Genomic DNA, 12020 nt, shown 5'->3' with positions numbered 1-12020 from the left:
ACATGCTGAAAGTCTTCCCACCACAGGTATTTTCTTGGCATTTGGGATTAGCAGCGAACTCGCCCTTTTCGCCGAATCCTTTGCACGGTGTCAGAGAATCCGCTTCCGCAAGCAGTGCTACTGACCTGTACGTTTTTCACTACCGTGGCTTGAACGGAAACTTTCGCTTGAACGCTGCACTCGTTTGCAGTGAAGAGAACGACTTTTTCTAAGGCGAGGTTACCGTTATTCATGGCACAAACTGTGAATGCTGTAGCACTGTCCGCCCCAGCGATCCTGTGCTTCGCCCAATAGGCACTTGGTGGTTCACAACTCGCGATATCAAGCGCGGTTGGAGAGTTGGAAAAGCTTCCGTCTTCATGGGAGTCGGCAGCGTTGTCGTGCACAGAGGCGCTTCCTTCACACCGCGGAATCTTTGCAGGTAGGCCCCCCGTAGACGTCCTCGACGTTCTTTTCTGGGGCGGTTTCTTCGATAAATACGCAGGCACGTTCGGATAAACGGTGGGGATTGCATTATCCGTAAGCTTAGGTCGGTCACGAGGAATTCGAACTGTCTCACCGTTGATAGTGTGGGTGAAAAACCGCACGAGGTACTGTTCGTCGAAATGCAGCTCACAAAGAACTGAGGTTGCTTCCAGTGGTTTGTCCGCACGTGGCACTGCTCGCTGCCAGGCTTTGAAGCGTTCAGGGTCTTTGGGCACAGAAAACAACGACACTTGCCGACCGGACTTCCTCGCAGAGATGTAGCCCGAAGAACAGCCGGGCGCGAAGCAGTGCGTCTGCGACGCTTTCCGTTTCACGCCAGAGCTCATTGCGCTTTAGATCACCGCACTCAGTACTGACTGGAAATAAGTTTGTGCGACATACTTGTCACACAAAAAGCGACGAACTCAGCCTGTAAGGCACAAAGAAACACGTGCGCGAAACGGTAAACAAACGACGGAAGAAACAGCGCCAACCCCCTCGCTTCGCTTTCGACAGGCATCGATGATGATGATGTATAAAGGCCTCCCCTTCGAATCGGGGTGACGGTATGCGCCATCTAGCCTACCTTAATAGTTCGAGTTTAAATTCTGTCCCTCAACTCGGATGTCTTTTTAATTTTGCCCAGCCGCTACTCTTGGCTGGGATGTTATTTTATCGACTTCTCTGCTTTTCCTCCACCAATACTCCAGCCGCTGCTTAGTAATACCTACTGCTGACCAGTTAATGCTTCCATCAACCGCGAAGCCCAGTGCCTCAGGAAGTGTGACCTTCCCCCCATTTCTATCCGGCTGAATCTTTTGGCATTCCATGACTATGTGGTAGATTGTTTCTTTATTTATGCCACATCCAACACATGTCTCATCCTGTGACGAATATTTGCTCCTGTAAGTTAGAGTTCTCAAGCAGCCAACCCGCGCCTCAAAGAGCAACGCACTACCTTTATTGTTGTCATAAAAGTTCTCTTTCCGGATCTCTTGTTTGCTTGCCTTGTAGATTCCCAGCGATCTCTTCTTTTCCATCCTCTCTTTCCACATGAGCGTCTCTGTTTCCCTCACTTGCTTTTTAACTGGCCCCCTTTGCTTATTTGCCGCGGTCAAGTTATATTTAGTCGCCAGCTTTCGCGTCCTCTTCCGCCATTGGGTGTCCACACTTTTCAGGTACAGGTATCTGTGCACTCTGGCTGGCATCGAAGAGCTGGCCGGAGCGCCACCCCGGCTACCACGGCCGTGTCATGAAACGACGAATCGCTTTCCCTGCGGCGGCGCATGGGCGCTGACGCCACCTCCCCCTTCTAGCCACCATACCCAGGTTGAGCCAATCTTCTTGGTGGGTCCAACCAACCGACCGGATGGATTGATATGGTTGTACCCTTTAGATCGGGCAACTAGGGGATTAGCCTAGTGTTAGGTGAATTTTTGTTGTTTTTGTTTCTTCGCTATACTACTCGTATGTGCCAGGAATAGGTTACAAAATAAATAATTACTGAATAATAACATTTAAATGTTTAAGAGAATGAAGAATTTAGCTCTATATTCTTTTAGTCTGACTGATAAATTCTTCTATGGCATCAGCTGGGAGAGCGCCTCCTGCGGCGTGGAAGTGCTTCGAACGTTACGACAGGAGGCTTTGACCAACACAGGTTTTCACGACCGGCGAGACGCGCATGCACGGGTTAGTGCACCAAACGTTGTTGTGCATAAAGCCAACCTAACGTACGCCTAATTCAAACGCTCGATCAAGAATGTTGCGAGGTGGTTCTGGGCCCAGCCGGATCAGTGTTTCGGCCACCGAACTTCGTTTCAACGGCGAGGCTAGAGGGTAAGTGTACTCATAACACCCCAGTCATTTTGCCCGCAAAGATGTTGGAGGCGGTGATTCCTGCAGCTATTTCCTGAACATCGCCTAATTGCGAGCACCAGTGCTAGACCTTGCATCTGATTGTGTGATGGTGACACAGAAAAGGACGATCACGAGCGGCCCGGTGCATGTTTCAAGAGTGCTTGGCTCTCAAGAACGGTTGTTGCGATTGCCCCCGCTGTCGATCGCACCTTGTCTTTTTTTTTTTTTCTTGACATGTGATATCGAAAGTGCGTTCGGTCGCGTCTACAATTTGGGTAGGAATAGACAATTTTTTTTTTTAGTTGAGTGTCCGACACAGCTCTGTCCGCAGCCTTCCATTGAAATTCGCTAACCAGCTGTGTCTGCAGAGCTGCTGGATGCGCCCAAGAAATTGTGTCCAATGCTGATGAGGAGAGTGTCCTCGAGGCATGCGTGAAATTGTAAATGAACGCCCCTCTCATTGTCCTCTTGGGTCCTGCCTGTACTCAGATCTATATTCCAGACTCGCTTTTAAATGTTCTTGTTTAACACGAAAGTGTTTTAATGCCGAGGACCGCCTGTAGACTTCAGTGGCACATTGCCGCCATGAAAATCAGGTCTAAAAAATACGCAAAACCCTGCCAATAGGAGTTGAACCCACAATTAACCGTTCGATGCGCAACTGGGTACGCTACTCACTGCGCCACGGCCACATGCTCAGGAAAACATACGAAAGCACACTTTGTAACCAATACTGTTCTTTCACGGTGCTCTTGGTAACCTGAATTGAATAATGCATATTCACTGTGATATTCACGGTTAGTTCTTCAACGCCTTGCCTCTACGCGTCGATCTGTTAACAGAACGCAAGGTGTGCGACATTACCCCTAGCGTCGGCTAAAATCAAGACACGAGTGAAAATTAAACCATTCCCTGCAAAGTACCAGTCCTAACTTCACTAAAATGAATCTAATTTTTGACTTATTAAGTGTCACGGCTAGGTAGCACTGCCCGCCGCCCTATCTAAAGGGTAGAGCCACATCCATCCATCTGTAGAGCCACATCCATTCATTTATAGCCATGTCAATCCATTTAATCGCCTCACTTGCTCATAGCATCCATCTATACCAAAATATATCTGCGTCGTCTGGCTGCTTTATCTGGCACCGCGGACGACACGAAATCCTCACAAAGAAGCCACAACTACAGGAGCTAATTTCTCTGCTAAATTTGGTAGCAATCTGGCAACAACCACCCCAAAGTCTGGCAACTGACTTATTCAACACGCGTAACAGAACCACGACCTCCTCTATAAACGTGAACAGAACCTTGCCCTTCATCCTTCCTCCATGGGCAGCATGGAGTAATGCTTGGCTGTAAGTGGTCGATTTACGCTTGCTCAGGGAAAAATCGCGGCCGGCGAACAGTGCGCACGTTGCTTTTCCCTTTAGTCGGGCCAGTGGCGTTCTATACTTTCAGATGCCGCGAGTTGGCGACCTTAGGCCAGGTTCGGCGTCCATTCAGTCAAGGCCCTCCTGGCTGTCACGCCGCTTTCTCAGATTCCGCTGTACAAAGGTTTGTTTACACATTGATCATAGGCGTCACTCGTCAGAATTGAGATGTATAACTAAGCGCCAATGTGCGCGCGTTAACGTTAAACGGTGCCATAGTTGTAAAATTTAGAGAGACATTGTGCAAGCTCCCAATAAACATTCAACTACTTCTGTGAGGACACGTTTCACTTTTGTATTATGTCGATTCCTTTGAAGAAGAGATCGAACAAGATTTTTCAAGAACTTTGATATAGTGCTCACATTGGTGAATATTGCAAGTTTGAGGCAGATCACAAAGATGTATTTATACTGCATCCGACCGACTTTGGGCAGTTTAAGATGTCATCCCTCACGGCTAACCAATTTTTAAAAAAGAAAAGAAAGTGAGAGCTATTTCAATCTGCAGAGAGAAAGGAAAGCTGGCAGTTTTTGTAAGTGTCAAGTTTATAAATTACAAACTCACTTTGTCCTGCCCAGAAGCTTCAAACAGTGCTGTTAACTCACTCTTTATGCATAGGTTTTACGTGAAAAAAAAAAAAAATTCTGGTCTTAAAATTTGGTATATTTGTGAATTTATAATAGCACCAGGTGTATGAAAATGGCATGTTCACACATAACTGGACAAATTTTTTCATTGAAATTTTCTTAGTGGCATGTTGGGATAACCATTTCAATTCTAGTATATCAAAGTAAGGCACAGGTAGCCTAAATTACACAAATACCGAGCATACGCAAATTTTTATTAAGACAAACCTGTGCATCCTGATATTCTGATGGTCATGTGCAACGCATTGCCAATGTCTAAATGCCATCCCAAAAAGCTGCATCGGTATTGTGTTTCTGATTTTTGCCTAATAGCTCTAGTCTGTCCATGGATTGGAGGAGCATACGAGAGACAAATTAAAATCGAAATTTCATTATGCTGTTCGAATTTTTTTTTTTCGTTATAGGCTTTATGATGAGGCTAGTGGCTATCCTGAGGCCTGGGAGGTTGAACAGGGCATGGACCTACCAGTGTCTGTCTCCCCGTCGCAACTTGACTTCTACGTGGATGAGAAGGGTGGAGACACACAGGTGCTCTCGTTGTTCAATGTCAGTGAAAAGACGGTGTACTTTCAGTGTGAGTACCTGTTGCCTCACTTTTTCTTTTACTTGAATGATTTAACATGAACGTTCAATGTATATTTTTTTATTAAATGTATATAAGGAGAGGTTGGTGCCAATGCGTGGTGGATGTATAATATTATCTTTGTGACTTGTTTGGGGTGAGGGAATCTCATGCTACAAGAGACAGTTATGCAGGATAATTAAACTTGTTTCAAGAACAGTGCAGTGATGGCATAAACAGAAAAAACAACCGGACAGTTCCTGTTCTATTTGCTTTTTTTCCTGTCCATGTATTGATTGCGTCGTTCTTGTCAAGGTGCTTCCCTGACTGACTCACTCAGTTTTTATGATTAAAACATTTATTTTATTTTATTTATTGCATACCTGCATCGACCCAGGGGGCATTAGAGCAGGGGGGTTACAGTCAAAAAGAAACAAAGTAATCAGACCCGCCGAACGGTAAAACACATCATTGTCCAAAATGTTCACAATGTCAGGCGCTAGAGCATGTCATTCTCTTGTGAAAAAAAAATACCTCAAGACGTCACCTTTGACAGGAAATTCACGGACTTTAGTGCATGGTTGCATCTCGATGACACATAAGAGGGTAACTTAATGTACCTTTCTCGCTCAATGCTGGTTTTAGAATGGTAAACAGTGTGAAAAACATTTCATTCCTAGGTTTTTTCATTGATCTTGCTAAGCCTCCCACAATGATTTATGTTTACTTTTCGTCATGCCTAATGTTAAACTGTAATTGCCCAGTACAAATTGTACCACCTTATTTAGCACCTTTTCAAGCTGCTCCGGGAGAACAGCTGTGTGTGGATTCCAACAAATGCAACAATAATCAAATGTACTACGACCGTACACAAAATACAGCTGCTCTTTCAATTTTTCCGGTAACTGACTGAAATTATGGCAAAGAAAACTCAGCCAACTTACTGCCTTGTTCTTAATGCGTGAACTATGTCTATCCACCTTAAATTAGATATTGTAAAAATAACCACGCTGGGGTTATTTTCTATTATGCTGTTAAATTCTATTGTGTTTCTTGTTTATTTTCTTAGCCTTATTGTTTTACCTATATGAATTGTGTTTTTCACTTCATGTATTTTCTTTGTGTGCTATTGTGCCTTTTTTTAAATATGATGTATCAATATTTCACACCTGCTATAGTCTCTGTTGGAGACTGTAGTATCGATAAATAAAAAATGAAATAAAAATTAATCGTTACCTGCAGAATGCATTTGTAACCTGTGGTGCTGAGTGCTTTCACGAGCGTATCCATTGAAATAGTGTGGCCACTCCTCCATTCGTTCCAGTCTTTGTGACGTACTGCAGAAGCAAGTTTTTTATCTCGGGAAAACATGCTGTGCTAGCCTCAGAACATGCCGTGCCTTTGTTTCGTGAAGTGCGCCTTCTTGGCAGCCCTGTCATCACCCACAAAAGCTTAGGAATTCTCACGTTACACAACAGGTACTGCTTGTTCGTTTTTTTAAAAGAGGGAGTGGCTAATTCATAGGTAATCTATAATTGTATTTTTTGAAGGGCTCTTTTTTACTGAAGTTCTGGGTGTGGCTTTTACATGGGTACATATGGTATGTTCTACGGTTGCCGCACAGCCTATCATGTCTCTGTGCTGCAGGCTTCACTTGTTTGCGTTGCTTTTGTTCATTGTGCTGAGGTGAGGCCTTGCATTTGCTTGCAGTGATGTCGAATGAACCGGCACGGTATGGTGTCACGGGGCGATCGGGCATCATTACAGCACACTGCTACAGCGACATGTGAGTGGGGACACGCATTTCATACTGTGCTTTTGCGTGCATCTGTGGTTCCAGTCAACTTTTTTTCAATGGAGCCCAGCTGCATGCTTTGCTCACCCAAAGAAGGAAAGGCAAGCCATGCAGTATTCGGTTGCTGATAAGCAGAAAAGACAAACAGAATGAAATCTTGAAAGAGTGTGATGGTATGACAGTTATCATTGGCTAAAATATTTGGGGAAGAGAAATGACAGCTGAAGAACAGAGAACATTCTGCAGACCATAGTCATACGCAAGTCTTCTGCATTACTCGAGCTTTTGCTAGATTAAGCTCTGGAGGGTTAGTCAGCTCTGCAGATGGCTCTAGCACTTGCTTTGATGGGAATACTTGACCAAGGTGTTCAGGACAGCACCAACATCATTCAGGCTTACACTCATGGAAAAGACATCTTCAGTCAAAGGCCAGCCAAGACTTTCCGTGCGTGCGGGCAGTGCAACCAAGAACTGTCACACATTTCGCTCTAAGCAGTCTTGTCAGTTATTCAATCTTGTCACACTCTCTCTTGCCAAAAAAAGACTTGACAACATTTCGTCAGTGAAAGCATGTTAATCGATAAGGGAGTCGAAATAAGAAAAAAGTGAGAAGAAAAGTGGGTGCTTCATAGAAAGTGTTGCCCATCTTGTCGAAGGAAAAGTGCCATGTTAAAGCCTTCTTAGTACTGTGTAGGGGCTTTAAAGGTTTCGTTGGCCTAAATCTGAGGGAATATAAAGTTTTCACCTCCCTTGTGTAAGCCTTGTTGCTTTTAGTACACCTAATCGTGTTCCATCTTAATTATTAAGTTGCAATCGTGAGTTGTTTAAAGAAATTCTGAGCTCCTTCTATGGCCATCGTTGTCCTATGCGAAAAGAATTTGCATAGATTGTCCATCTAATAGACCCATTTCAAGCGCTCGAGCACCAGCAAGAGGCGTGCAAGCAGCCATGGGGAAAGTGTGCATGCTGTAGCAGTTTGCAGTGCCGAACGAGGGGGCCTTACGCTTTAGCTTTCCACCTGTGCCGTGCCAGCACTTCGGAAGTCAAGTAGACGTGACTAGGTCTAATATATTGCAGTGTAAGTCAGCCATGAACTTCTGTGTCGAGCTAAGAAGACCTCTCTACGTTTTTATTTTGTCTACTGTAGTGTTCCGGCATGCCACTGTTGAACCAGCCGAGTGCTTCTATAGTGTCATTGCTTTTTTTATTTTTGTGGGGGAGGAGGTGGGCCCAAGTATGCCATATGGCATAAATTAAACCACCCCCAGAGGAACTCCCACAGCCTCCCACACCCCCAGAGGAACTCCCTCACCAGAAACCTAGAAGACATCCGTGAGGAGCACAAAGTTGCACATACAGTCCAGGCTCGCACACTGGAGTGCACGGGTTACGACCTGCAAGAGTTGCGGCCCGCCGGCTCGAGCACCCCCGTCCAACCTGGCTCCTCCATTTCCTTTTCGGAAGAATAAAGTTTATTCATCCTCCAGACAAGAATATACAACTCGGTTTACTTAATGAGTTTCATGAGCGGTCACTAGAATTTATGGATCCATTTGGAACCAACGTCCACTGACGCTGTTGACGAGCGTGCTCAAGGTGAGGCTTTATGATATAAAAGATTACACAAGCGAGTAAACTCGGCATTTAGTAAAATAAGATTATTGATTAGATACTATGTGCGTCGATCGCTCTGCAGGTAACAAGCATTGCTTATACAGTTAAACCTGGATATAACGAAATTGATAAATTCCCAGAAAAATTTGTTATAAAGAGGTTTTCGTTATATCCAAGTTCTGTACACAAATTCGGAAAATAAACGTGCAAATTAAACAAAAGGGAGACTGAAGGCAGAGCTAACCCCAAACACTCATTTTACAGTAAAAAACTGCGTTATTATTGCGATAGCAATTATATGGACTCTCTCCGCGGGTTATTGCTGACGCCGCCATGTTCCGCAACAAGTCCAAATTGACAACATGCCCCCGCGCATTGTAACTTTCACAAGCGGGTGAAAGCGCGCAAGCGCTGCTGAAGCAGAGATCACGAGTCGGCCCATCCCTATCGCCTGAAAAATGCATAACATCTCTCGCGTGTTAGAACTGCCATCGAATGCTCAAACAGAAAGTAAACCACCTGTCTTAAACGAGCAAGAAACAACGTGGAAGGGGGGGGGGGGATCGCTCAAGTAGCAATGATAAACTTGGATTTTAAGGGCCGTCGTGATCGCTGGCGCGTTTGCTATCTCGGCGGGTATCAGTGCGGTTTCAGTGCGAAGAGACTGTGTGAAAAGAGCAAACGCAGTCGTTCCGGTCAAAGTCGAAGGCGTGCGATTCTCCCCACCGAAGGATAAGCGCGTGCGCACAAGCATCTAACCCCCTTCTCCCCCCTCCGCATACGCGGGACAAAGTACGCGTAGGAAATAAGCGCCCATCGGCACATCGTGACAAGCTGAGCGTGGGCGGCTTTTTTTCTTGGATTTCCATATATATAGGTACGTATACTATATGTTGAATGAAGGCGGCGGCGGCAAAAACCCAGCCGGAACTGCCCATATACATAATTGCTATCGCAATAAAAAAAGCAAAGCTGAACGTCGCTGGGGGGGGAGGGAGGGGGGGAGGGGGTTACCACACACCATGCGCGCGCAGTGAAACTATGCACGCACGCATGCACGGCGTTGAAGAGCGAACGACACGGACACAGACACAGGTACCGTGGAAACTATTCGGTGAAGCGCCCTCCATATGCAGCGCGACCCTACATATGTGACTCTAACTAAAAGCGTGGCCGCCCTGCCACAGTGGTGTAAGGTACTCGGCTGCTGACCCGCAGGTCGCGGGATCAAATCCCGGCTGTGGCGGCTGCATTTCCAATGGAGGAGGAAATGTTGTAGGCCCGTGTACTCAGATTTGGGTGCACGTTGAAGAATCCCAGGTGGTCGAAATTTCGGGAGCCCTCCACTAAGGCGTGTCTCATAATCAATCATATATGGTGGTTTTGGGACGCTAAACCCCGCAAAACAATCAACTAAAAGCGTGGCACTTCCAATGGGCAAAAGTGGTTTTTTTTATTATTTTGGTTTGTAAAGGGGGAGGGGGCACACTCGCGCACGCGACCGCGGTGGCGAGAAAGGGAGCAACGCTGGCTCGTGGGGTCCATGCGTCCGCGTGAGGCGGGCATGCGACCCGCCTCACGCGGACGCGGCCCGTATGCCCGCCGCTACCGCTTCGGCGACGGTGCGGCAGCGGCGGAAGATGCATGCTCGTACCAAAATGCCGAAATGCGGCGCTAAATTCCAAGATTGTCCGTGAGGAAAATTCGTTATATCAAGGTTGTCTCCCGCAGTTACTTTGTTACATAGAGGTCGCAAATACATGTGCTCCTATGGAGCGACGGCAGGGAATAAAAAAACTTCATTATATTGAGGAATTCATTATATGGAGCTTTGTTATAAGCTGGCTAAACTGTATTACCATTTGGGAACACTAGCTGCCAATATTGCATTTTACAAACGCCAGTTGCGTTATCATGTGTGGGCTCATATGTGACCACGCTGTGGATTTTGCATTTCAAAGGCCAGTAATAATAAAAAAAATTGTTGCGGTTTAACATCTAAAAACCATATCATTATGAAAGACGCTGTAATTGGAGAGCTCTAAAAATTTCGACCAACTGGGGGTTTTGTTACGTGCTCATAAAGCTTAAGTACACGGGCCTCTAGCACTTTTGCATCCATCGAAAATGCGGCCACCGTGGGCGGGATTCGATCCCACAACCTGCTGTTCGGTAGTCGAGCACCACAGCCTTCTAGACCACCGGGGCAGCTCATTTACGCACCGCACTGGCCAAATAAATTTTTGCAGTGAAGAATTATTTATGACAATAAACTTTCAAGCAGAAGGCTGTTTAGAAGAACTGAGCATTGGGGGAGTTAGTGTTTCAATGTAGGAGGCACTTCGCGCAAAAAAAGAAGACTAACCTCGGGTGGCACGCATTTCTCTGTAGTGAATCAGCCAAGCGCGCCCTCCCAACACACTTACATTGTTTCACAGAAACATCTGTAAAAAATCACAATGTTGCAAAAGCGCTCAAACTGATTATGTAAATTCAGTAGCTGGACTAAACACTTAGAGGTGTCATGTGCATGAGAAACAAATACAGCATGCCAAAATTGACAATTCAAAGCATTGATCACTGGTGATAGGCTTTAATAGGCATAGTAATGAAAGTGTTAACGAGATGGAAAGTGGCAGCTCCGCAATTCTGTGGGCAGAACTGCATTTTTTATTAGGTTGTAACAGACTTCCCACTGTTGCATGCTTATTGTGTTGTGTTTCAGAAGGTCAGCAAAAGCTCTTCAAAAGGGCAAACGAATTCCTTTTTCCTGTGTACTTCTCTGAAACATGTCTGACTTGGTAATCGGGTCACATTCAATTTTGGTCTGCTGTGTGGTTTTCTAGCAAAATTCAGGCCTGCACCATGACACATATGTGGGAATTATCTGTTGAACCAGGCAGTTCAATAAGTTCCCTGTTTCGCAACAGAGAGGTGCACTACTTTGATCTCTCCGAGGAACATGCGGGCACCAGGGACAACCTGCGCATTGTCTTGCGTGAGCAAGGAGACCGCATCCTGGGATTCGCGGATGTGCTTGTCAACGTGTGGCCTAGGCGCGGCAGGTCTGATGATGAGAACGAAGAGGGGGCTCCAGGAGCTGTCCTGCAGAGAGGTGGGTGCTGTTTCGCAGCTCAGTGCAGCTGTTTAAGTTGTGCTACTGTATCTCATTTTCAGTTGACATATTGACGTTATAAAGTGAAGTTTTGTGCATTGGAGCTAGTAGTAGGCACTCACGGTGGGCACCATGAAGTAAGACAATAGGCTCGGTGTGACATTGGGAAAAAACTTGGAGCTGCACTGCCTGAGTGCAGCTGCACCAGCTAGCCATCACTATCCATTGTTGCGCACTATAGAAGTTGGACAGACCGCATCTACTGGCCACCTACAGCAGGGTTGCATGTTCATGGCACATGCCGTGATTACCGTATTTACTCGATTCTACCGCGCCCTCGATTGTAACGCGCACTCGGTTTCCACGACGAAAAAAAAAAGTAAGACATCGATTGCAACGCGCACCCATTTTTTTCGTTGGCCCACACGATCACACTACTCGGGAAAACGACTCCTTTTTGGAGCATCTTCCGTTTAAATATGAGGTACGGGGGAAGCTTGTGCCTATCTGACGTGCAACGGAGCATTGCCG

General features: G+C 46.0%; 1 protein-coding gene across 9 annotated transcripts in view; it reads left to right on the top strand.

Annotated features, from left to right (window-relative positions):
* Positions 1-1331: 1331 nt before the first annotated feature.
* The window catches only part of LOC119160728 (motile sperm domain-containing protein 1), a 114374-nt gene continuing 103685 nt past the window's right edge, over positions 1332-12020 (top strand). For 2 of the 9 annotated variants that reach the window (XM_075881113.1, XM_075881112.1), the window contains exons 1-5: positions 2311-3680; positions 3784-3879; positions 4808-4977; positions 6676-6751; positions 11305-11489. In XM_075881113.1, the coding sequence (XP_075737228.1) occupies positions 3385-3680; positions 3784-3879; positions 4808-4977; positions 6676-6751; positions 11305-11489 (823 nt within the window). In that variant the 5' untranslated portion in view covers positions 2311-3384. The other 7 variants (XR_012887797.1, XR_012887798.1, XM_075881115.1 and 4 more) reach the window with 6 other exon arrangements.

This window comes from Rhipicephalus microplus, chromosome X (genome assembly GCF_043290135.1).
Source record: "Rhipicephalus microplus isolate Deutch F79 chromosome X, USDA_Rmic, whole genome shotgun sequence".
Classification (NCBI taxonomy): domain Eukaryota; kingdom Metazoa; phylum Arthropoda; class Arachnida; order Ixodida; family Ixodidae; genus Rhipicephalus; species Rhipicephalus microplus.
Note: the sequence above shows the minus strand (reverse complement) of the source record. Positions and strands in the feature narration are given on the sequence as shown.